The sequence below is a fragment of the Cinclus cinclus genome, chromosome 2, assembly GCF_963662255.1.
Source record: "Cinclus cinclus chromosome 2, bCinCin1.1, whole genome shotgun sequence".
NCBI classification, from domain to species: domain Eukaryota; kingdom Metazoa; phylum Chordata; class Aves; order Passeriformes; family Cinclidae; genus Cinclus; species Cinclus cinclus.
This window is the reverse complement of record NC_085047.1, coordinates 101255117-101282167: the sequence shown is the minus strand read 5'-3', so window position 1 is coordinate 101282167 and position 27051 is coordinate 101255117. Positions and strand designations below refer to the sequence as shown.

At 36.6% G+C, this 27051-nt stretch overlaps 1 protein-coding gene across 3 annotated transcripts in view; it reads left to right on the top strand.

Annotated features, from left to right (window-relative positions):
• CTPS2 (CTP synthase 2) overlaps nt 1–27051 on the top strand; it is a 59392-nt gene that overhangs the window by 244 nt on the left and 32097 nt on the right. Inside the window, exons 1-13 of one of the 3 annotated variants that reach the window (XM_062488043.1) lie at nt 70–170; nt 1554–1759; nt 3947–4117; nt 4407–4507; nt 6290–6406; nt 7103–7186; nt 9736–9816; nt 11224–11375; nt 11632–11764; nt 13678–13766; nt 14538–14632; nt 15454–15516; nt 16137–16180. In XM_062488043.1, the coding sequence (XP_062344027.1) occupies nt 1576–1759; nt 3947–4117; nt 4407–4507; nt 6290–6406; nt 7103–7186; nt 9736–9816; nt 11224–11375; nt 11632–11764; nt 13678–13766; nt 14538–14632; nt 15454–15516; nt 16137–16180 (1314 nt within the window). In that variant the 5' untranslated portion in view covers nt 70–170; nt 1554–1575. Of the gene's footprint in view, nt 1–69; nt 171–1553; nt 1760–3946; nt 4118–4406; nt 4508–6289; nt 6407–7102; nt 7187–9735; nt 9817–11223; nt 11376–11631; nt 11765–13677; nt 13767–14537; nt 14633–15453; nt 15517–16136; nt 16181–27051 lie in introns of those variants that run through there. The other 2 variants (XM_062488044.1, XM_062488045.1) reach the window with 2 other exon arrangements.

The following is a 27051-nucleotide window of genomic DNA, read 5'->3' as shown; positions in this document are numbered from 1 at the left end:
TGCGGCGGCCGCGCTCGGAGCCGCGTTCCCAGCCGGGGCTGTGTCCCCTTTCACCCCGGGAGGTGCCGCCCCCGCCCCGCGGGCGGAGCGCTCGGGCTCGGCTCTGCCGTGGGGGGCTCTCCTGGTCTGCGCTGCGGGCTCTGGTGGGAGCAGCCGCCTTTAGCACCGACGTAAGTCAGAGGCCTCTCCGTGTTCCCGCCGTGCGGCACGTTCGGGGTGCAGCGCCCACAGATCCCTGCGGGAGGCGGCAGCTCCTGTGGATACGGCTGCACAGAGTAACTCGTGTGCCACTTCCCAGAAAAATTATTTCTTCCAGTGTTTGCTTTCAGCTCTCCCTCCCCTAACTCTATTTCCTTCATCTTTTACAAGTAATTTCCTGGAGCACCTGCAGTTCTCTGTACCTATTTCGAGTAAACGCGTTTCCTGAGGCTCCTGGGATGTTGCTGGTTTTGCTAAAATCACAGCAAGCTTTTTATTTTGGTTTCTGTAAGCAAGATTTAAGAATTCTAAAGTGGCGTGTACTCAAGGTTTATACTGTTGATGAAATTATCCCCCGTTTTCCTGAAAAGAGCTTTGAAAACTGCTTAGATGTTTATGATGTTAATGTTGACAGCTAAGTTGGCTGAGTTCTGAAGGAATAGCCTGAAAAAGAGGTACTAGGGTCCAAGTCTTACAATCGCTGCTATTATGAAAATTACATATTAAAACTTAACGGCAGGGAAAAGTTAATCCTTGACATTCCTCTTTCTCCTGAATATAAAACGTTTAATGGTTATTACGGTCATCCTTTTGATCATATTAACAAGCAAACAGTTTATTAATTCCTATTACCAGAAATGTAGGAGTATTGTTAACAAGGCATTGTTATTCCTGAACTCAGTCTCCCGAAGATCCAGGCCTTATGTTACTTTAGTATAATAAAAAAGAATTATGCTCCTGAAAAACCACACTGCTTTGATTTATACTGAGGGCCATTAGATCATATGCTGTTGCATGTTGTTTTGGCTGAATTGGGTATTTAAGTAAGGAAAGATTTTCTTGGCCCTGGAGTTCTTGCTTTATGGTGAGCCGTGCTGTCACTGTTCAAAGACTGTTCATGTTCAGTGATTAGCCTCCACAGCCACCTGAATGGAATGTGAATTCATTTACAGATGAGATGCATGTTATCCTATTTCAGATGGGTGGAAAAATGCAGCTTGTAGCTGATGAACACTTGTGCTTTTGTTTGCTAAAATGTATAAACAGTAAAAAGTTTTTGTAATCCTTTTGTGGATTTGCTAGCCAGCACCCCTTTCTGTGTAGAGCAGTAAATTGATATCTCAGCTCCGGGTGCTGATCAGCCTCATCAGAAACAGTTTAGGGACAAGCTGGGTGTTTATCTTACATATTGCTGTATAACCTGAGAGAAGTGAATCCTGCTCCTAGATTCCAAAATGGTCATTCTTATTGTATGTTGCTGAAGGTAATTTAAATTTAAATTCTTCACAGATTGAGTCTGTGATCTTCCCAGGCACGAATTTATGTTCATCAGATGTACATCTTTGTTGTTCTAGATTTCCAGCTCAAGGTCTGTGCATGTGTGCTGATTTTCCAATGAAGTACATCCTAGTAACTGGTGGTGTCATCTCGGGCATTGGCAAAGGGATCATTGCAAGCAGCATTGGCACCATTCTGAAATCATGTGGTCTACGTGTCACTGCAATCAAAATTGATCCTTACATAAACATAGATGCTGGAACCTTTTCACCCTATGAACATGGTATGAAGATTAGTGCTGTTCCCTTTTGCATAAACATTTGTATTTACAATAATATGTTCTGGTTTTATTGTTTAAAAAACCAAAAGTAAGCTGTTTACAAGTTGTTTTATCATTATTTTGAAAGTTTATTGCTTACTCTCTGTTCTCAAGGACACTGTCTGCTTTAAGTTAAGAAATAGAAACCTGTTTATTTGAAAATGAGCAGATGCTTTCTTTCTCTAACATGCCACTTTACTGGAAAAATCCTAGCTGTAAGCCCTGTTCAGTTAATGCTACTTTCAGTTCAACTTGATTAAAAACCTCTTTTAAATAGTGCTACAGAACTTGAAACTTAAGTCCTTAACAGTTACTTGAAAATGCTGCTCTCTGGGTATTAGTGCCTTCTAATGTACGTACCTTCATGAGAGTTAGCTTAAGTTCTCATTTTAGTAAAAAAAATCTAGTCAAAAACTAGTGAAACTTAGAGAACCTGCTAATGATGTGATTTTAAAGTGGATGCATGATTTGATTGGTTGGTTCTCTAAGCCACATTGGTTGAATTGGCTGTGGCTGATGAGTTATAAGACATTTTATTCATAATGTTGAATGTTCCTTCATCTGTGTGGCTTGTTACTTGTACATTTATTAAAAACAATGGTTTTCAAAGTGCTTTCAACCAGTAGACATTTCTAATTATTTTTATGTTTTGGATTTTATTTGCTTACTTTTAGTCCACACCAAAATCTTTGGAACTGAAGATAAATATCTTATCTTCTTAACTAAAAAAAACTACACTTTTTAAGTAGAGGAAGAGCAGAGCACATGAGACCTCTGTTAAAAAACAAAATTTACTCCTCTTTCAGGAGCACATGTGTTGCTGCTTAAGCAGTTGAGTGGGTCATATGACTCCTGTGATGACTTGAGATTGTGAGGATATATTCCTTCCCTGGACCAGGTAGAGGGAACATTATGGCATGTAATTCTTTTTTTCCACTGAAATTTTTCTTACTGTCTGTGAAGAAACACTGGCTTGCTGTGTAGTACCTGGAAGTTACATGAACCAGAATGATGAGCCTCCTTCATTAACACTTTGACAGAAATATGATTGATATTAATAATCTAGTGATTTTTAGGAAAATGTAGAGGCTTTTGAATATATTTTTTAAATTCTTCTCTTCCAAGGCCTGCTTAAGAGAAATGTTGATTCCGCTCTGTTTCTTGGCAGAAATGATGATTTAGTATAGAGAATGTATTAAGTGCCTCCCAGAATCAGGCATAATTCTTCCACTCTGTTGTACATATTAGAGTGATTTGTTAGGCAGTTTATTGAAGTGGAGTGTTGTACTTTGGTGGAGTATACATTTCTGTAGTCCACTTTTTTTTTTTTTTGGTGCATTAGTCATGTAACTTGTTTTGCCATTGATTATTGGGTCATGGCAAAATATTTCGGTTTTTTGAAGAGCTTTCCAGCCTTACTTCAAGATCTAGCTTGAAGTTCTAACTTGAGTTCTTTCAGAAGTTGACTAGATTTAGTATTTAGAGACTCTTTAGAGGGCTAAGGAAAATGTGAACCTGAAGGGTATTTTTAAGTAGATTTTTCAGGGTCGGGAATAACCCTTGGTGTGGACATGGTGAACCAAATATACTGGATGAAACAACCAACTCAGAAACAGTGATCACATTTGAAGCAGCATTTTTGTTCATCATAACGTTACTCCTGATCCAAGCATCAATTATTAAAATAGGTCTAAACAACAAGAATTTATAGTGAATCACTCTGAACATGTATATTAATTCATGCTTATGAAAGCATAGTCTTCTCTCCTGCAAGTAAATGAATATTTTATTTCTTTCTGATTTATGATTCCTAGAGATTGTTTTCTTCCACTGAAGGATTATTCTGGTGTTGAAATGCTGGTTAAATATTTATGTTTTTTAAATATTTTGGCAATATACTTCCATTTTATTTCCAGGACTATATGTTTCTGAGGGATGGACATTAGATGTAAAACTAATGACTTGGATATTAAGTTGTACAGAATGACAATGTAGATTGAGTTGCAGTATGGGCTTTATTGATATATTGTTGTCATATATAATTAAATTTTTTTTCTTCTGTTTTAAGATGTCTGTGGTATTCCAGCTGCGTGTTTAATAATTTCTGATTATTTTATTGTTTTTCTGTCTGTTTTCGCTTTCTTTTTTCAGGTGAAGTTTTTGTATTGAATGATGGTGGAGAAGTTGACTTAGATTTGGGAAATTATGAAAGATTTTTGGACATCAATCTCTATAAAGATAACAATATCACCACTGGAAAGATATATCAGCATGTCATTAATAAAGAAAGACATGGTGATTATCTGGGAAAAACCGTTCAAGGTAACTTTTTTTTCATTTTGTGGGATAATAGTCCATTCACTCTTCACAAAAGAAGGGATCAGCTAGAACAGGCTGCTTCTTGCTGTGCCACTTTACTCCTTTCTCCCTTCCAAAAGATATGGGCATATTCCTGTAATGTTTGGTTCTGGGCTCAAAGAGAGGAGAACTAGAGAAAGGACCTTGTAGTTTCTTCTTGGCTTTCTGCTCACTTTACCCCTTTTGCGAGCAAAAAAATCAATATATGAGCCTAAAGTAAGCTGTGCTTGCCTTCTTTGGTATTGTTTTGTAGTTGTTCCACACATTACTGATGCAGTTCAGGAATGGGTAATGAATCAGGCAAAAGTTCCAGTGGATGATGACAAAAAAGAGCCACAAATCTGTGTAATTGAGGTAAGTATGGAATCTTTTGGGTTGTACATCTATAGTGAATACAGTAAGTTTTTTTGCTTTCTCTTTGCTCCTTACTGTAAAAAATGTCAGACTGAAGTTTATGGAGAGCAGAAATTCAAAGACACATTCTATGTTCTTTGGTTTGTTCTGAAAGGGATAGGCATGGTCTTACCCCTTCAGCTTCCATTTACTTCACTAAATCCACTCTAGAATACGGCTGAAATTGAGTCTTCTTAAGAGTTTATTAACTTAGATAATTAAAGCAGTTACTGTGATGTGAACTGTCTGTTCCAAGATCCAGATGTTTGACTGGAGCTTTATACTGTTAATAGTATTGAGAAAACTTGTGCAATACCTGAGATCTCCTATGGTCAGTTAGGAGAGCCTTTAACATTCTAGCTTTCCATAGAACTTCAAGCGTTCATCTTGTTGCTTGTGGTCAGGCTCAGAGGGATACATTTAAACAATGTATAAGTTTGTTTCCCACTTTCTGTTGTTATCTTTAAGATCTCTGGGGGCAACTTTGTTAATTATTTAACCTGCTGATGTTCTGCACAATGGAAACAGTGATTTTTACCCACCCTCAGTAGGGCATTGAGACAATTGGATGAACGCCAATAATTGCTAGTAGTATTATTACAGCAGAAGATAATGAAAAAAAATATTGTATTGGAGAATTTGACAGAAGATGTCATAGATTTAGTGCCAGAAGTTACCACTGTAATCAATATTGCCTTAAGCTTTGTGACCCAGCAGCAGATTTACTCAGTGTTTCTTATGCAGAAGAATCTGCCTTGATTGAAGTACACTTACCAGTATATCTATGGATCTTTTTGTGATGTTCACAGTTGGAGTCAAATATTTAATTTAAAACAAACATGAAAAAGTAAATACAAAAGTTGTATAAAAACATTAGTAAGTGATGGTCATAGTCCATAAAAGACTATATGTAGTCCTTTAACTACAGGGGTATTTTTATTTGTTTGGTTTTCTTTGTTACACACTTATGCCTCCAGCCTGATAAAATTATTTTTCTTCAGTACTCTAAAAATAATTGTGACATTTTTCTGTTGTGAAATCCTGAAGGAGTTAGACTAAATATGTGTGGTATACAAATGTAGTTGTCAGTTTTTCTGGTACTGGATGAACAGAAATATGTAAATCTGTTGAAAACCACATGGTGGCACAAAAAGATCATTCTGAAATACAACTATTTCATCAGACTTGTGTGCAAAGCTGCTTTATTCAGTGCTTAGTCTGCTGTAGCTCTCTGTGTCTTTGAAAGGCATCTTATTTGTGTCTTAATAAATAAATTTCAGCATGGACTTACTCTTGCATTTTAGTTTGGTAATAAATAATTATTGATGTTGGAAAGCTGTGATAATACTGAGAAATGACTGTCTCTAGTTAATCACAAATATTTGTTAATCTGACAGGGAATAAAGTTTTTCTATATGAAAATCTTCACATCATCTTAACCATTGATTCACCACTTTGAAGGCAGAGTGAAGCATGAATCATTCAGCAGCTCCACACATCTTCCCATGGAAAGCTTATGTATTTGGTGGAAAGTGAACATAACAAAACTGGAAAATTGTTTAATGTTTTCTGCAAGAAACAAACTGCAGAGTAGGTGAAAGCACTTTGTAGAGTATCTTAACAAATTTCAATTGTCAGGGTTTTTTTTAGATAAAAGTTTCAGAAAACGTCTTGAAATATAGAAGAGATTTTTTTCTTTTGTTTTTGCTTTCTGCCACTCTGACATATCCATTTCCTTTTCAGCTGGGTGGAACCATTGGAGATATTGAAGGAATGCCATTTGTTGAAGCATTTAGACAGTTTCAGTTCAAAGCAAAAAGAGAGAACTTCTGTAATATCCATGTTAGCCTAGTACCACAGGTAAGTTATTAGAATTAATAAAATAAATTTTACTCTGTGTTGGCTTTATATTTGTTTACTTGTCTCATTAACCCTTCATACTGGAGTCAAGCCAAGACCACTATAACTCCTTGTACATGAGTAGAATTATTTTTTCATTAGAATTCTAAATTTTGCTTCACTACTCAGTGGGGATATTTTGTTAAGCAAAGGTTTGTAATGATGATAGATTTCACCTTCTACAGATAAAAAGATAATTACCAGCTATAGCTGTGGATTAAAGGATCGAACAGCAATTGGTAGGATTAATTCTGTGTATTTGAGAACAGAATTATACACTACATCTGAATATTCCAAGAACAGCCACTGAGGGCTTTGTGCTATGTTAGAAATTTTCCATTTTTTAGCCAAATCCAACTTTTGGGATATTCTTCTTCTTCTTCTTCTGCCTGAGCCAATTATATGGAAATTTTTCTCTGAAAACAAAAACAACAAAATAAACTTGACCTGAAGTGGGACCCTGTGGTTTCCTCACAGTATTTCATATGCAAGTAATGACAGTAGTGCCATTTCTGGTTCTAGCATATTATGGCTCTCTGTGGATATGTTTATTTCCTTCAAATATTATTACTGGCGATGAATTTTCTCTTTCAATCTGTAACTGCTTTGTTAGTAGATGTTAGTTGCCTTTTGAGCTTTCAAAATGTGCCTTTCCAGCCTAATGCTACTGGTGAACAGAAGACGAAACCAACACAGAACAGTGTTCGAGCACTGAGGGGTCTGGGCTTGTCTCCAGATTTGGTGAGTCAATAAATACAGATTTTTACTTATAGGTCATCTAGAAATGTCTTTACATAACCTGTGTTCAAAGAATAAGCCATAGTCCCTCAGGAGAGACCAGAATTTTAGAAGTGCAAAATATGTGCTGCATAGCTCCATTAAAGCCCCAGGAAATCAAATTACTCACAATCACTCTAAGCTAACTTAATTCAACAAGCTTCTTGAAATATTTTGGGACTGTAGCTATGTTCTTCTAAAGGCATCTTATTACAGAAATAATTATTCACTCTAAAAATAATTGAAATTTAAATTCACTTTGTAGGCAGACATAAAATGTTTCTGTCTTGTAGCATTCAGAATTTTTTTTTGTATTATTAAGAAGAAGCAATGTCTATATCCTCAAAAAAGAAAAATTATTATTAAAAAAATGGTCACACAACTAAATTTTGTGTTGTGCTTCTTTTTGTTTTTTTTTTTTGAGTGCTTTCATTTTACATTTATGAATGAGTGCTTTTAACTACAATACCAATGGATTTGGAAATAGGGTATGTGAAAGATATGTTTGATGTGAAATGGGTATGACATGGTAACCAGCTTGTGGAAGGAAAGGCTTTTATTAATGTCATACTGTACTGTGTTCCGAGTTTCAGGGCCTAATCTCCAAAATCCCTTCTGAGGTGCTAATTGCATAGGGAAAGGTACCTTTGCTTTTTGAAGGCATTTAAGGCAATTGCCAAGGCTTGATTTCTCTCTCCCCTCCAAAAAAATAATTTTGTTTAAAAGGCCTGCTAAGTGGATATGTGTAACAAAAGGAGAACAAAATTACATAGTCACTGTCTTGCATCTTGTGTTCTTGCCTCTGGGGCTGCCAGGAGCACAATATTGTTTTTGTTTTTTGACTGCTGCTGTTGTCACATGAGGCACGGACAGATCTCACTCAAGGTGCAGCCTCTTGGCACCCTTATAAAGCTCCTTAAGTGCTGCTTCAGGGCAATAGTGGCCAGGGCAGTACACGGGACAGGTCCTACAGCAGCAGCCAGGAAAGCTTCCTCCATGAGCTGTGTTGCCAGACTGCCTGAGCTGAGCCTGGCTCATCCTGTTCTGAATCCCTGCTGCCTCCCTGCCTGCTCCCGGGAATCCCTGGGGTGGCTGCTCAGCTCTGTGTGCCTGAGCCTCTCTGTTCTCCCCAGGGAGAAGTTCTGAGTGACAAATGAACATGCTGTGGCTGCAGAGATCTGAACTCTGATGCAGCACTTGGAGTATGTGCTTGTCAGAGCTGCCCTGTTGGATTCAGTAGTTCCTCATCTTCTGTGTCTTAGGTTTCTTTGTGGTGCATCTCTGCCATTTTTATTGTAGTTTTGTTATTTTCGTGTTGATTCTGATGTTTTTGATTTCTGTGCCTGCATTAGCTTTGAAAAATCTATCTGTGCAAGACAGATGATAGATTTCAAAGTGGGTTTACTCATGTGCTCATACTATCGAGGTTGATGAGTTATACCTTCAGCTTCAAACTGTACCAAATTTTACATATGAATTGTGCTTAAGTGAATAGAATGTACATTTTTTTTTGCTAATTACATTTTGATTTAAAAGCACACTAATTTTCCCTTATACTTGGCCTTTTTTTTCAGTTTCTAGAATTACTTCTAAGGGTAGGGTAAGTTCATTAGATTCCATCAGTATCAGTGTAGCTAAGCTGCATTAGCAAGGTGATCAAAGAGCATCTACAAGTTTCTGAGCAAAAGGGCTTGATAAATTAAGTAGTTGCATTTGGTAAAAAGATGGGGAAAGTAATGAACAAATCTCATAAAAGGATCATGCTATGTTTTGTTACACTTTCAGGTTTCAAAATAACTTAAGGGGGTAGACTGAGTAATCAGTAGGCACTTTACTAGAGCAGTTCTGCATTTTGATGCATTTAGTTGCCTGGAGTTACATAATGCAAAAAAAAGACACCTTCAAACAAACACCAAAGCATATAATTGTCTTCTTCATTGGTTAAAAATAATCAATATTTTCTATATTTCCTGGGGTTTAAACATGTCAGCAAAATATTAGCACCAGTAAAAACTCCATTACAATTATCTTCTTTGGCCTCCTTTTTGTCATGATATGTAAATTAAAAAGGTGCTGAAAAACTGAAATACTCATGCATGTAAGCTAAGTATTATTGCTCTCAATTTAAATCTGATCTTACTGATAAGATTACAATATTCCTTTTGCTTCATCATATTCATACTTCCAGAACTGCTAGACTTGAGGCAAAGAGTATTAGAGTAGTAGCTGCAAGAAAGAAGAATATCAGGAAGCAATATTACATTGGCATTGGAGAATGCCAATGAAACATGAATGAAAATTGGTCAGTATGGTGACTGATTTACTTCTGTCTTGCTAGTAGATATTTGCGAGCTATGATATATCACAGAACTCCAAAAGATGAGAAAGAGGGGAAAAAAGGCACATTTGTTTGTGCTCTGCTTCCAAAGGAGATTCATTTCTCTATGAAATATTGAGGATCTTCTATTGGTTTGCCTAGTAAATATTTGAAATTTTTCCTTTTGTTATGATAGATAGTCTGCAGAAGTGCAAAACCTATAGAAATGGCTGTGAAGGAGAAGATTTCCATGTTTTGTCATGTGGAGCCTGAGCAGGTCTGTACTTCAATATTACGTGTGGGAAAGTACACAAATGTTTCTGTGCATTTCTGTTTTCAGCTTCTGACTGCTTAAGTCATATGTACTTGCTTTTATAATTTTTATCCTGCTGTTATGGATGCCATAGCATTTTCAAAGTATCACGAGAATTTATGTTAAGTTTTATGTCAAACACTTATTAATAATTTAAATGCATGTTGAGTAAAAGCGAATAAAAAAATAGATTTTTCAGCGCGTGGTTAGTTGTTATACATAGCATGAAAAAGTACAGTTTTCACAACTATGTCTGGTTTTATTTATTATTTATTATTATGTATTTATTACCCATCAATCATCTCAGGTGATTATAATAATGGATGAACAAAGTGTGGTTAAAGCTAGGCGATTTTCTTATGGTCACAGCCACATGAACACTCTTACTGTGATAATATGTAATAGGCTATTTATGCCCTTAAACATGCATCCACTGTGTAGTTATATATTCTTCTGTAATTCATATGTGGTTTTGCTCTTAATAGTTTGCAATTAATTGCTATTCAAATATTAATTTTGATTAATCGACTGCTCTTTAATATTTTTTGCAAGTGAGAACATTTTACTCTTCAAAGTAATGGATAAAGCTGAAGGTACAACAGATTGTGTAATAATCATAACAGCAAGTGGTTATGTGGCATTTCAGATTGCATGGGCACAGGGAGAGGCATGGAGCAGCATGCACATGTACAAAGTTTGTGATGAGCAGAAGCAGCTCAAGGGTAACAAAGAGACTATCCTTTACTGTTCATGTGTTCAGGGAAGAGAACACTTGTGCTCAGGATTCTGAGCTCTGTGGTCTCAGGTAAACCAAGCACTATCAGCTTAATTGCTGGCAGCTTGGATGCATTTTATAAATGTGTTCTTAACACAGAGGTCCTTACATGGACTGTACTCAGTACAGTCCATTTACATAGCCTAGTTCACTAACAAAATACTTTTAGGAGACTCTGTCACAAACGAATTTGGTCTGTTTTGTTAGGTTTAATTTGTTTTCTTGCTTTCATGGTTAATACTCTTCAAGTTTGTGAGAGGGGAGGAAGGAAGTACTAGCAAGTATGGGTGCTTGTGGAGCCAGATGTTTGCATTAAAACTGATGTATTGATAGGCTTGATAAGCCTGTATCATGGTGTGAAGGAGAAGTAAAGCACATTTTTACTTTTTGAGTGACTTTTTTTCTTGTGGATTTAATGAAACCCTAAATATTAGCTGTGTTGTCCTGCTCATTCAAAAGGATTGTACTTAAAAACCAAAATGTGTGTAGAATAAAAAAATGCATGTAGTATCCAAAAGCAGAATGTATGTTTCCTATGAAAAATTGATGTAAGTTTTTTGTTTTGCCGGTTTTTTTTTTGTTTTTTTTTTTGTTAGGTGATATTTATTCATGATGTTTCTTCTACTTATCGAGTACCAATCCTGTTGGAGGAGCAAGGCATCATTAAGTATTTTAAACAGAGGCTAAATTTACCTATTGATGACCAGCCAAGTGATCTTCTAATGAAGTGGAAGAAAATGGCTTGCAGGTATTCTACATCCTGTTTCTTTTTCTAGAAATGCTGTAATTCAAGTTAGGTTTTAGCTGCTATGAAGTCACCAAACTGGACTGACTGAGTGTAGTGCTGATTGACACCTGTGAATGGTCTGGGTTTAAAACCATTGGCAGTTTGGAAATTTTAGTAGATATTTTGTGGAGTTAAAAAAAAAGGCACTGTTAATTTTTTTTTATTTTTTTTTTTCTGTGAAATGTGGTGTAGTAACTGAAGAACTTGTTTTTGTCAGATATGAAAGGTTGCTGAAGGTGTGTTCCATAGCTCTCGTTGGCAAGTACACAAAACTGAGTGACTGCTATGCATCTGTTTTCAAAGCTCTGGAACACTCTGCGCTGGCAATTAATTACAAACTGGATTTAATGGTGAGGATATTTTGGGCTTTTGCTTTCAGGAATACTTTGATTCCACTATAGTATCATTCTGTGGTAACCTACTAGTTCCCATTATGTGAGGCAGTTTTAATTCATGTGAAAATTAGAAAATGAATCATGAAGATAAATACAGAGTGGTCAAGCATGCCATTTTTAAAAATAAATGTTTAAAGATTTAATTATTTTATTTGCAACTGAACTTGGAAGGAAAGGAACACTGAAGTTACCCAAAACTGGATATGATGTAAAAGCAGACTTTATCTGCAAATTTATATTTACTATCATAGTTAGATTTCACTTGTTTTCATGACACATAGTATTATGGTGAACTTGGCAGTCCTGAGTTAACAGTTGGATTCAGTGATCTTAGAGATCCTTTCCAACCTAATTAGTCAGTGACTAGAAAGGGGCAAATGTACCAGTCCTGAAAAAAAAAAAAAAGGTAAAAATTAGGATTTGTGGAAATGGCAGGTGGTCAACCTTTTCTTGTTCCCTGGGAAGATTATTAGCTAATACTCTAAAAAGTTGTTGCTGTGTACATGAAGAAACAAAGAAGTGGAAACAGCCAAAATTGATCCCTGTAGGTTTTTAGATCTTACTGGAAATGATCCCAAGTAGTCTGTTCTAATTTGATTTGTTTTTAGCAGGGAGTGAGGTCCAAGGTTTCCCAATGTTCTTTCTGACTTATGTGATTGTGTCACTGTAGTGTTTTGTACTGACAGCTGAAAGTGGGAAATTTTTATGTATGAAAACTAGCTTTACTTTTAGCAAAAAAGGTGAAAGGTGCCCTGTCTGCAAATGCACAGCAAACATCATGTGCAGCTGGTCTTAATTTTGGTGGGGCTTCTGCATTAACAGGCATGAAAACTGATGGTTGCTGAGCTCCAGTGCAGTGTTGAAATGTTAACAGACACAGCTCTCACTGTACTTAACTGCATGTCCAAACCTCCTTTCAGTGTTTATGCCCAAAATCTCTTAGTATAATCCCATACTCTGAAGGAACTTCATAATCTGAGTGATGAAATGTTGATGCTTTTTAAGTGATAAATGTTCCTTCTCAATATGTTTGGCAAGGAAAACACACTTAACTCCAACTGTCATTAGGTTCTTTTTCCAACCTTGCAGTATCATAGTGTCTTTCTAGTTGGTCATGTAATGTTCTAGCATAGAATAGCAACATTCAAAAGTAGTTATTTCTCTGTTGTATTTTTGATGCCTTCTGGAATGTGGAAAAAGTAGAAAATACTTGCTAGAAAGCAGTCTTGTCTGGGAAACTTGCAGCAATGTCCTTGTCAGTTGCCATTCTCCGCACACAGGTGAGTTCTGCCATTTCAGATGATGTCATTTTTATGGAGGATGGACTCTACATCAGAATGTGGTTGATTATGTTAATCTGAGGCAAAGGCTGACAAAACCCAGAATCAAACTCTGATCTTTTGTGCCCTCAGTGCAGTACATTGTCCTCTCATTTCACTCTAGCAGTACATCAGGAGCTGTGCTTTTTAATGACACTAGAGATTCTTATGCAGTATTTCTAGTAGGGCATAGATATGGCCACATCCCATTGGGATGGTAGGATAAGGTCAGCACCACTCCTTGGTTGCCATAGGAAGGTAACCTGGGTTCAGAGTTACAAAGCATTCTAGTTAGTCTCCTTACCTGGAGGGTGCCAAACAGGGCTGTAGGCAGACCCAGCTCCTGAGCTCTGTGCAAAGAAAAGGGCACAGATTGCTGCAATTAGACAAACACTCAGTCCTGAAAGCAAATACTGGGTCTTCAGTGAAGTTGTTACAGGTATATTGGCAAATTCACTTGAAACTCTTATCTTAATGCTTGATTATATACTGTCTACTGCTTTTTCTGTGGAAGAAGAGACAGTTTCATTGCATATTTTTCTTTATTAGTATATAGATTCAACAGAACTTGAACATTCTACAGAAGCAGAGAACTCGGTGAAATATCACCAGGCATGGCATAAACTATGCAAAGCAGAGTAAGTGACATTGGGCATTCTGTATCCCAAATGCAGACCATGATATCTATTTCATGTGATGAAAACTACTTCAATAAATCAAATAATTTCTCAGTGCATCCAGACTTCTGTTGCTTATGTGAAAGGATAAATTGCATGGCTGGTGAAAAGCTTCAGCAAATTGAAGGATCAATATGTGTCCTCAAAATCTGCTAAATCTCTTTAGACAAATTGCAGTTTTTTGGTTGTTTGTTTAGGGTTTTGATTTTTTTTGTCATTGTTTTGCTTTTTTGGATATCTGGACTTTCTTTACAGTGTAGATCAGTTGTCAGAGGTTTTTTGTTGTCAACATGCAGCACAGTCAAAGGTGCTCATAAATGCATACTGCAAATGTCTCTGCTAAGAATCATTGCTAGGATTTCAATTTGTTTCTTTAAAGGGATGTTGTTTCTTGTCTAGATGCATTTAGTTTCTTTGGTATTAGATGAGCTAAACTTTGGGTGTTAAGATTTTAAGCAGTGAATATTTAGCTAATTTATTTGAGCAATATTTATTTAAGCAATGGGAATTTTACTGTGAAGTGTGATAGTGGTCAGATGAGAATTGGGGTGGGTAGATGAAACAAATCTCCAAATCTAGAATTAATTTCTTGGTATTCTGGATGGTAATATAAAACATGCCTTTCATGAATTGTGCTTGTTAGTCATAACATCAAGAATCTTCAAGTTGTGTGGATTCCTCTGCTGGCTTGATTCTACATGTTAATTCTTTTTTACATGGCTGTCATTACAGTGGCATTCTGGTTCCAGGAGGTTTTGGAATTAGGGGAACAGAAGGCAAACTCCAAGCGATCTCCTGGGCAAGAACAAAGAAAAAACCCTTTCTTGGTAAGATCATTAGAGTGAGAAATTACTGTGTTCAGGGGATGTACAGCAAGCTAATTGATTTGATTAATAAAATAAAACAACCCAAACCCCCACATTAGGGAAGGATCCTGTCTTAGGGAAGTATGTGTGATGTTGTGACTATATGCCATGTAAAGTATCTCCAGGAGCATAGTCTTGTACCACATCTGCTGTATGAGGAAGGAAAAAAAGACAATCCCTTCTGCAAAGGTTTAATTTGCATTTACCAAAAATGGAGAGTCTGCTTCTCATTGTAATTGTATCAGTATAACTCTCTTTATTAAACAGTGTGCAGAAAACATAAGTGTCTTTGGACCACTTTTGCTATATTAAGTGCTTTTTTGGATTTACTGGTATATGTTATTACAGTAAAGTTCAAAGACATCATCTGGCCTATAAGTGTTGTTTGTGTAAATGCCTCTGAGGCTTTGCTTCCTACTCCACATTTCTTACTTTTTTTAAAGTGTCTGAGTAGTTTCCAAAGCGAAGTTTGAATCTGGATATACCCAGGCTTTCAGCTTCTGTTTGTCTTTGCAGTAACTATTGATAAAATAGATGAGAGGAATAAAATATCTTTGAAAGGGCTTAAAGCACATAATTGTGTCACATGTATTTATAGTGTGCCAAGTGTGAAGTGTGAGCTTTACATTGAGCAGCCACTTTTGGTTTAGCTTTTTCTAAGTCTGTGTATATGCAATGAATAGCAAGATTTCAAAGCAATCAAGTTTAAGACAGAACAGCAAGTACTTATTCAGTCCTACTCTTTGTCCTGGAAATTCTAGAGGTTTTGTTTTCTCTTCTAGGAGTTTGCCTGGGAATGCAGTTAGCAGTTGTGGAATTTGCAAGAAACTGTTTGAATTGGGAAGGTGAGCAAAGTATTCTGGAGTGAATATGATTCGTTTAGAGCAATTTTTATTCTCTATGTGAAATGTATGTCTGTTATTAGAACTGTTTACAGATTGTGGGATTATTAGATACTTAGTTCTCACAGCAAGATAATTGTCAGCTGAGTACCCTTTGCTACCTCTCTGTGAAGGGAGTAAGAACTCTGTTATGCAGATTGTTTGAAACCTGCTCTTTGATCTAAATAGCATGGAAGAAAGTGGACTTAGAGTTCAGCTATGTAGTCTCTTTCTGAAGTGTGCAGGTGGTGAGAAATGAAAACTGAGAAGTGTTTTTCTCATTTGCCTTCATTAGTGGAGTGGCCAAACAAGAGCCATTGCAGCAGTAGTATGAAGAGATTTAACTTATCAATTAATTTGTAATGCTAAGAGCTGAGAGGAAAGTGTTTTGGAAAACAGGAAAGGGAACTTACGTGCCTGAGGTCATATGCCTCCTGTGATTGCTTCAAAAGTGGTGCAGGATGTGTTTCAACATGTGAGATTGTAACATAAATGTAGTAAGCCCTGAAATGCCCCAGAGCTGCTAGGATTTTGTAGTGTATGTAGAGCAAATGTACTGTGTTTACTTTGAACTTCTGTTCCAGATGCAAATTCTACAGAATTTGACCCAGACACTAAAAACCCAGTTGTAAGTACTTTTTTTTTTCCCCTGCATGTGTTTTGTGAACATATGTCTTTGTTAAAAAGGGAGTTACCTCTGTGTTAGTTAAAATCTATCTATATAAAAATACCAAAAATAAAAATTTGTATGACAAAATAAGGATTAAATGGAAATGGGTTGAAAAATTCTTATATTTCCTTTATATATACATATACATACATATATATATATATATATATATATATATATATATATATATATATATATACACACACATATATATATTAGAAATAAGCACTATGCCCATCCTCCCCATGCATCCGGCAGTGTTCCTTTTGACAAAAATGTCCATGCCCCAGATATGGCAGGGTTCTCTGCACCATATCCTGATTATAGGATTTTAGAGTGGATTTCATCACATTATTAATGTAGTAAAACTTAAAAGTGATCAGGGAAAGAGGGTTTTTAAGAAAATTAAAAAGAACAGAAATAAATACGAAAAATAAGGCAGTATCTTGGTGTGAGATGCAACCTTTTCTCTAGTGACAAATTAGGTGGGCTTGTCACAGTGACCTACTAATTTTGTATGAATTTCCTTCAAAAGAATTCTGTTGGGATTTGCAAGTAAAGCGTACTTTTCTCATGTCTGCTTTGTCTGAAATGTGCAAATAAAAGGGTTTTTAGAACATTTGCTTAGTTTGTCAAAGTTGCTTGTTTGCATAAGAAAGATAATCTAGTCTGAACTTTTAAAGGTAAGTTAAAGACTTTCAGAGTTTCAGGGTGAGACTTGCTGCTAGAAGTTAATGGTGTTTGGGGAATTCTGTAGTGTGAAGGTAAACTTTGCTTTTGGCATCAAATCTGTGGCCTTGCCATAGTTAGAGGTCTCTTCCTTTCTCCTTGACTATGTGCAAAGATGTACTCTTTCACTGCATGGGTCAATTTCATAATAGAAATATGTTGTAAAATATGGAAGATGGCGAAAGCTTATTTGAAAATTTTAGTTTGTAAGAATGTAGAGCACAGAAGACTGATTCTGGGGCATCCTTATTTCTAGAGCTTTTTGAGTGTCAGTTTTATTTAATGGTATTTTACTAGGTGGTTTGCAGTTTACATTCAAGGGCAAGTAAGGTAGATATGTTAAAGAGAAAATTATGTGGACATAAAGAAAATAATGGAGTGAATGTATGTGTCATAGAAGATTAATACATTGTTTACAATGGAAGTGCTATCATTGCCATATGTATAATGGATATTCTGTTCTTCTGGGCTGCATTAATGTTCTGAAAATGGTTATTGACAGCCATATTTCAGCATCTTAATATGATCTTTGACACCTCAGTTCTGGATAAGAAACAGATGTAAATCATTCCAATTGGAAAATTTGTACAACCAGTAATGACAGCTGCTAAATAATCTGCCTTAGCAGAGTCCAGCTTGTGCTGAAAGCTGTTTAAATATTCTATATAATCAATAAAAACAATTGGAAGAGAAGCAGATTACTGAAGCTTTTGAACTGTCGAATTGATGTAATTGTTTCATTATCCAAGAAAGTTAATTGGGGTATATCAGCACTGATAGTATCTTGTGATGCCACTGTGTGCTAACTTAGGACTGAAGCAGTGTAATTTTCTTTTGGTTTCTCCTCCTTTGTAAACTGGAGAGGGAGAAGAAAGGTACTGGTGAGGCAGTAGTTACATTTCCTTTTCTTTTTTAAGAAAAGAGACATAACTTGACACATAGTTTGGCAGGGGAACTGAGGAGCATAATAAAATATGCAGTTACTTACGTCGGTTCTTAATTTGGTAAGTGTTCAGGTACTCAGAACTGTGCTGCTGAAGTTGATAGTTTCATCTAAAGTACTTTGAAAATATTTTTGGTGTCTTGTTTCTCTTTGTTGTCTGCATCTATGAAAATTAAACCTTTTTGCTGCAAATAAAAATTGCAATTATCAAGTACTCAATTCATTATTTCACAGAACAATTTAAGTTGGAAAAGACCTTCAAAAAATCATGAAGTGTGATCTTAAACTAAATGTCACCTTGTCAACTGGCCCGTGGCCCTACATACTGCATACATTTGTGTCTTGAATATCTCCAGAGATGATAACTTCATCACATCCCTGGGCAGCACATTCCAGTGCTTATCAACCCTTCCAGAGAAGAAATTAGTCCTGATTTCCAACCTGAACCTCCCATGGTACACCTTGAGGCCATTTCCTCTCATCCTGTCACTGGCTGCCTGGGAGAATAGCTTGACCCCATCTGGCTACAACCTCCTGTTGGGCAGTTGTAGAGATTGATTGGGTCACCCTTGAGCCTCCTTTTCTCCTGGCTAAACCCCAGCTTCCTCTGCAGCTCCATGTCAGGCTTGTGCTCCAGACCCTTCATCAGGTCTCTTGCTGTTTTCTGGACATAATCCAGCACTTCAATGCCCTTTTCCCCAGGGCAGCTTTGCAGCCACTCTTTCCCAAGCCTGGAGCATTGCCCTTGTTCAGTATGATGAGGGAAGTACATGAGCTCTGAGCCCAAGTTCTTGGTCTCGGTTGGTTATTTACAGGTGATGTTCCCATTATATATTTTTAAGCTTTCTGCTTTACTTCCTAGCCTTTTTGAAAAATAATGATAGGTAAATTTTTAGTATTCTTTACAGGAGGATGGTTATTCAGAAAGGTAATGCATTTTCTTGAGTGTAGATCTTGGTATGAACTTTCTCATGCTAATGGTAATTTCAAAAATAACTCCTGTAAATGGAAACTGTGTGGTCTGAACTGCTAGTGAACTGGACTCACTGGATGGATGAAGAGTTATTTGTTTTGTTCCATTTCCCTCATCTTCCTCTACTATTAAACCTAGATTATTTTTTTCTTTATGATCCTTTTAATTATGTTCTTTATCAGTTTTATTGCAGCTGCATCTAATGCTGTTCTGGAAGAAAAGAAAGACTGGAAATAATTTTTCTTTTTTTTTTTTCTTCTTCTCTTTGATTTAAAAAAGCTAATTTTAGTTGTGATCATTGTTCTTCATGAACAATTACACCTTGTATTGGATCATGAACCTGAACTTAATGCTCTGGGTAAAATAACTGCCTTTTCTATATAATCAAGAAATTGTGCAGAAGTATTTTGCCAGTAGGTGACGCTCTTAAAACATATTAGTTTCCTTGTACCCTTGTTTCCTATTCAGGATGTCAGTAAACTGAATTCCAAAATTTCTAAGGGTGTCTAAGAGATGAAAAGGAATCTATGTCTCATACATGCAAAAGCATGTCTTAAAATTCTGTGGTTGTACTTAGGGGTGTGTAAAGTTACTAGTGGAACTTAGTTAGCATAATATGCATGTAATGTATTTACTTTTGAAATCAAAGCATATTGTTAATTTAGATTATTTTTGTAAACCAGGAAAAAAGTAATACATATGATTTTCTTTCTTCCAAGAAATAACACATTTCAACAACTAAAGGGATTTTCTGAAAGAATGGCTTGGGAGCATGTTGGGACAATCATATAATGTTTAAACATCATATTTTTTAAGGTTTCTATTCATGCATCACTGGTGTGGAGTACTTTATTCCTCATTTCACTGAGGGGAAATTCAGGGATAGGAACCATAGTAGTATGGGATCTTAAATGGGCTTCACAGGCTTTGCAATTAAGCCAAATCTTTAAGTCCTTAAGTAGCTCTGAGATCTAAGTGATTTATCAAGATAATGGATGATGGTGTTAAAATTCAGTCCAAAATTCCAAGTTCCCTTGTAGGATTAGTGCCTAATCCACTGATTAGTTGTCTTCTAAATGTCTTTTCTTCATATTTCTCTTCCACTAATTTTTTCTTTAAGTAAATAATAATGGCCATGAAAACATGTTTGCTACAGGAATCATGCAATGAAAAGGTTAAGACTGCACCAAATAAGGCTAATGAACCTTAACTGCAACAGCAGTCACTCAGTTTATATATATATCTGCATGTTCCCATTCACAGAGTCATAAAAAGAAAAGTACATACTTATGTAAATATAATTTGAGCATCTAATATTTCAGTTATCATACTTGGCATTGTTACATTGCTATTGAAAATAAGTACTTAATTTTCTAAAAATTTGAACTGCTTGTTTTATGAAGTGTCATCTTTTGTGAATGATGAAACTGAGCTGTGAGTAGTATTTGATAGTATATTCTAGGAAAGAAAAACTCCTCAAATGGAATGCTACACCTTTCTTTTTTGTGTTTAGAAACTGTGCGATTTGAATTTCTCTACAGGTCCAAATAATAGCCCAGGTAAAGCAAGATTTGTTAAGTAACACCTCAAATGTAGCATGAAATAGAAACAGTAGTTCTGAGCTAGTTGGAAGGCATTTTAGCAGGAATGTGTGGTTGGTGACTGTGGATAAAACACAGTACAAACATATTTTATGTTAAATCTTTATTCCATATGCTTTCAAATAATAACAAATCTGTGGGTTTAGATGCACACGTAATGTAAACAAATGCCAGGCTCTTCAAAGCAGCAATACTCGTTCTTGCAGATGCCTCACTGTCCTGTACTGGTTATCTTTTTCACAATCATCATAAACTCATCAAAGCTCACAGATCCATCCTTATTTTTGTCCAACGATTTGATTATGTTATCAAGTGAGAATTGATCCTGTTTTTATAGAACAAGAATTAAAAAAAAAGAAGAGATAATGAAATAATTAGATCACCATGAGCATTTTGCTATGAAGAATGTTGCCAAGAAATAATGCAGTCAATAACAGTCAGTTTTACTTGAAGGTGTTACTGGTGTGTTGTATTTACTGGTCTGACTGGTTAAACCAGTGTCTGCAATTACCTGCCAAAAATGTTAACAAGAATATATAACCATTGGAGAAACAAATAGTATTACTCAGATGGGTTACTTCAGTCTTCTGGGTAAATTTGGAATCTGGAAAATGGAGCAGGTGAAATAGCTGCAGCAGGTACATAATCACCAGTAAAAATTCATATGCATACAACCTACTCCTTTATTAGATACTAAATTGGGCACTGCATGCACATTCTGAAAACATGCTGCTACTTTCTTTATGCTTCAGGCCAGGATCTGAGGATCTCTTTCCCTCCATTTTCCCCCTCTTTAGTAGGAATACTGTGTTCACTGCTAAAAACATCTTGCTAATGTATTAAATTTAGTTTCTATTATTAGCTTCTTTTATTTGTCATGTCTGGTAAGCGTGTATGTAGCATCCTGATGCAGTGAATGTTCTGATAACAACCCTGATCAGACTAATTAAATAATATAAACCAAATTTAGAGTTATAATGTAAATTCATAAAATGTTTTCTTTTGTTCATACCATGTATCTCTGCATGTTTTGTAACACCTGTTATGTTTTGATATTGATTTATTGTGGTGCCATAAATGTCTGCAAACAGACTTGTTGCTTAAAAATGTCTGAGGTCCAGACAGAAAACATCAGTATTGCTTTTTCTGAACAGTTCCATTTCCACATATCTGGGAAAAAGGGTATGATGCTGAATTGTCTTCAATGTTATAAAAAGCATTATATTTCTGAATTTGTCTTCAGATTTCTATTAATTTTTGGCAATCAATTTCTAAGCTGTCTTTTCAGGGAAAGTAAAAACTTCTTGTGTTTTATTAGGGTTTTTTTAGAGTCTGTTGTTAATAAGCCATTTCATGTTAATTGAAATTACTAAATTGGATTACTGTAGTTCTCAAAATACTGTATTTTTCTATGGGAATGCCACGTTTTTTAGACCTTTAGCAAAAACAGCTTCTGCTAGATATCCAAAAAACACTATTTGAAGATTCATCTAGCAGAAGAATCTAAACTGAGGTCAAATGCAGTTCAGGGAAGATTTGGCAGAGAATATATATAAAATCAGAACATAGATTTTTTTTGTTTTCTAGCTGCAGGAAATGGATATTTCTCTAGTTTGGTGGCATCTCTTTTCTTTACTTAGTATCATGCTGGAATAGCAAAACTTTTTATTTTGTATTGATCATAATTTTACCTAGATAGAAATTGGCTGAGGTCTCTTGCTTTTAAATGTTCTACTGTTTTACTTGGTTTGTAGATTCTTTTCTGTATATATTATGGATACAAGGTTAATTATTTGGATTGAAATGAAAAATATTTTATAAAATTCAGGTGCAATCAGAACAGCTCTTAGATTTTTTTTTTTTTTGCTTTTGATTTCAAAGGACTTTATTACAAACTCTGTGCTCAAATATCTGTTTGGAGCTACTGTTCATCAATGTAAATGAAGTTTTATAAGCCAAAACTTATTTAAGAATTATGGATTTAGTGAAACCGTTTGGGCACAGCAATCGGCCCTGAACATCATTGCCTGTGTCTCTTTTTTCTTGTGCTTTCCATGGAAGCACAGTGAATACAATGAGAGTGGAACTTACCTTCAGGTACTGTGCAAATTGATTCTGAAGTAGATTCTTCAGCCCCCCTATAGACAGTGCACTGGTGCTGCCCTCCTGTAAAGCATACTGGGTGAAATACTTCAGAAGGTTTTCATTGAGTAAATGTTCCATGTTTCTCAGATGTTGTCTTGAAGAATAACTGCAAACAAAACAGACAATAACAATCACAATTTGAAATATATCTGACATTCTCTTCATTGTTTAATTAACCATTTAATGAGTAATACTTAACCTAGATGAAAAGAGTTTGGTTTTTTGCCTGTAAAACTGATCAACTTTCCCAAGAAAAAAAATTATCTAAGTTAGGTTTAAGGATTTGAAAGACCCAATATATTTACATTATGCTTACCTCACTCAGAACCTGGCGCTTTCAGATGTATCCAGCAGTGAGAGTCTCAGATTGGGGCAACCTTTATAGTTGTTTGCATGCTCCACCCTAATTATGAAACTAGCATGTGTCATTGAGTCAGTGCACTAGTTATTGTGTTTCCAGTAGTCAAAGGAATAGGATTGATTCTTTAGCACTAGAAATGAGTAATATTTTTCTTATCTCTGAAATGTGTCATCATCCTCCACTGCACTTAGTGTATATTTACTTGGTCTTTATAGGTGATTGTGGAGAGGTTTTCCTGATTGAATTTGTGTATTCTTCACTTCAAGATGAAATACACTCAGATAAGTGTGGAAAAGACTCCTATGGTGATATGTATAGCATTTGTTATTATAGCGGCATTTTGGAAAATGGCAAACATAAGGGTTTTTTAAAAATACCCAAATGCGTAAATAAAATATTAAGAAGCTACTCGCTTTTTGTGTGAGTAGTTAATCATACTTCTCTACATGTTATGCTATTTCTCAGTACAGGAAAGAGATGAAGTTCCACTGGAATAAAATTTTGGTTGCTAGTGTTAAGAATCAAAACATTCCATAATGTGAATAGAAAAAAACTGAAGTGTTCTAAATGCGAAAGTTGAATGTGAGGTTCTGAAAAAGAGTCTCTTCTTGGGAACACCTTTATAACTGAGTATTATGTTCTGCAGGTTCTGAATGTTCCATTTTGAATGTTCCAATGGTTTTATCATGTTCCATTGGTGGTCTGTGGGACATACTGGAGCTGATAATCAGCCTGTGGTTGATGCTTCATGACCCAACACTGCATCTGCTGAGTTGCTGGCTCTGACTGTGGTTTCTACTTGTGATTTCTAATATGACTGCTGTCAGATTAGAAACCACAAGTCTGTTGTCTTTTTTTTTTTTTTTTGTGCTTGACTGACTAGATTTTTCACCCTGTCCAGAGTCATCCTGTCCACCCATCACTTCTTCAGAGTCCTTGTCATTTTGTCATTTATAACTCTAGACCAAGAGCTTCATGGGGCTGTAGGAGATGGATGGGGCAGAAGGGATGTTTTAGGAACTGCAGATGAATGGGTGTAGGATTCCATAACAGGTTAGTAGAAGGTTTCCTGAGTAAACCAGGCAAACTTGGGTAGATGAACTGTGCGGATATACACCTTGCATTAGCAGCCCATTTGAGTGTGCTTGCACTCACTTCCAGGTGTCAGAAGAATAATAAAAGAGTATTAGAAGAGACCCTAGAAATCATCTAATTAACTATTTCTTCTTCCCTGGATGGGGTCATCAATATTTATGATGGATGTCTGCTGAACTTATTCTTAAGTACCTCAAATAATGGGGAATCCACAGCCTCCTTATCTGGTCTCTTCCTTGTGGGTTTTGTTACAGTGTGTTACCATGTGTCCACAAGCCTTGCTGCGCTTAAGCCCTTTGATTCTCCTGCAGATAGACAGAACAGACATCTTCCTTCTTAACATGGCCTTTGACATCAGCAAAATTCCCTGTCCTCCCTTCTTTTTTTAATTCAGAATCCTTGCTAGTTTAGTCTTCCTTTGTGAGTCCTGATATTTAGGTCTAGTAATTTATTCTTGACTTTCTTCAGTTGTTTCCCATTCTGCTTGAGATGCCATGTCCAAAGTTGTGCCACTTTTTCACCTCTCTGGGTGCTCATGGTGTTGCAGATTTAAATAATTCCAGAGGTATTTGGTTGATGAGGACAATCTCTGTGTTATTTTACAGGGAGGTGGCCAGCTACAGGTCTTTAACAGTGGAAGACTTTGTCAAGTTTCTTGATGCTTGATTTCAAGATTGTGGAGAGCACAAATACACTGATTTAAAATTCAGTGCAAAAGCTTGGCATTGCTTGGAATTGACAGAACTGGGGCAAGGCCTAGTATCTGTCCAATCCAGCTGAGGGACAAAGCTGGAAATGCACTTCCTCCTCTGTTTGCTTTTTTGGCTCTACAGAAATTCAGGAGCTGCTGATGTTTATACTAACAGAACCTCTCCTGCTGCTATGGGATGTGGGAGTAGCAGTGGGGCTCGTGGCCTGGAATGCATTGTATGGGTTAGGGTGAGTCCCATACACCAAACTGGGGCATGAACTCTGTGGTTGCTTATGACAATTAATGATAGTCATAAGTCCTTTAGTCTTCTTTTTCTTTCTGCCAGCAAAATGAAAAAGAAATATCTGTCTCTTTCCCCTTCGTCCTCTTTTCCACCTTTGGTAGGTGGTCAGATTTTAGTAGTATTGCGTGACTGGGTGATCTGTTAAGGCTTCTGGGTTCCCCATTTGCTAATTCTTCCCTGAGCTCCTGTCTAGTAGCCTCACCATCCTTACTGCTTTATCCCTTTTGGAAGCAGTGCCAGGAAGCTGATGTGCCCAATCTGTATTGTTGACATTACAGTATTTGCAAGATTTGTTTTAAGTATTCAAATGACTTCTCTTTGAACGTAAGGCACCTCCCTGAGTATAAAATGTAGTAGTAAGATGCTTAGTGGTTTGGAAGAGGTGCATTTCGAGGGATCACAACTCGGAATTCAGCACATTAGCCTTGTTAATTTGCTTCGGGTTCATTAAAGAACACCACCTAATTTCAAAATAGCATAACCAGTTTTACTGAAATATCTTCTGGGGAAAGCGAGAGACCAACATCTGGAAATTTGGGTGATTTCCTCAATAGTTGTGTGCCAAATCTGGGGATGAATCCAGTGTCCTCAGATCAGCTGTGTTCACAAGGCATTGTAATATACAAAGCTATTTGAATGAGAGGCTGGTGGAACTGGGATTTGGAGTTTGATCTCCTGACTTTTCATCCTCTTCATTCTCATTTAGCCTGCAGTTCCCTCCTCCAATAGTTTGTGTGGCATCTCTTAACTGTGTTGGAATCAGCCACAGAACTCAGTTTGACAGGCCCCAGTACACTGTCTTTTCCAGAAGACCTCTTTGTAGGACTTAAGTGCTATTCTGAAATACATCCAGCTTAGCCAGCACTGCCCAGCAATGGCAGAATGATATCCAGTTGTAAGGAATTCTGGTTGCTCACTAGGAATTTGAACAGAAGTAGGGTAAGATAATATGTTACTGTTGCTGCCCTGAGATGATGTGTGACTAGCAAACAACAGCATTCATCCGTGCTAAAGAACAGCACTTGGAGCTTTGACGTCTGTGCAAGCTGACTTTCAGTGTAGAAGCCGCAGTCCAGCTTTGGTTCCAGTTTCTTGCTGCTCTTTCTTGCTTGTATGAAAATATTTAATTCCTGCAGTTTATGTCATAATTCAGTTGGGTTTGCCCTGGTCTAGAGAAGTCATAGTAAGCACAGTATTGGAATTGACAATTTTATTTTAGCTTAGATGCAAAGCCATTAGCAAAAAGAGGACTACGTTGGTGATATCTTGTAAGTTTGTTTAGGGATTTCCCTAGTAAACTGGTTTGTTGGCATATTTGGAGCAAGCAATTCCAGTCATATTGGAGAGTTAGAGAACACAAGCTGCAGGGATGACTGAAGTTTGAGCACCACCACTAGTGGTAGGAGGGGTGAAGTTTATGGCATCACAGTCATGTGCATTTAATGATGGATTAAACGGGATGGTAACCCAGGTGCTGGCTCTTTTGCCCTTGTCACATCCTTCCTGCCACCATTAATGGCTAAATGTTATGTGAATCTGTGCTCCTTGTTTACCTTAACATGCTGAACTATAAATTGGGTTAGTCTGCAGGTGGATTTCTATGCCATTCATTGACACTGTTGGAAGAGACAAGACACCCTCCACAGGGGTGGGGCTGTCACCTGAGGGCAGTGACTATCTCAAATCATCCTGTTTAATCCCCTGGTGATGGGTTAACACCCTAACCCTCCAGTATTTTTCCACCTTCTTTGGTGTATTTTATTGTAGCAGCACCAGGTTCACTTGTATGTAAGCCCAGCTACTCTAAAGCACTTTCAGGAATCTCTGTGAGGCATATTTTACAGCCTAGCCACATTATTGAAATGTCTGCTGCCAAAGTGAAGTTTGCTATAATGGAGAATATACCTTTGTGGATGTTGAGCACTTGAAAAGGAAGAGCAGGAAGCAGCTTTGTGCTTAGTGTTCACTTTTTTCTACTTATATCATG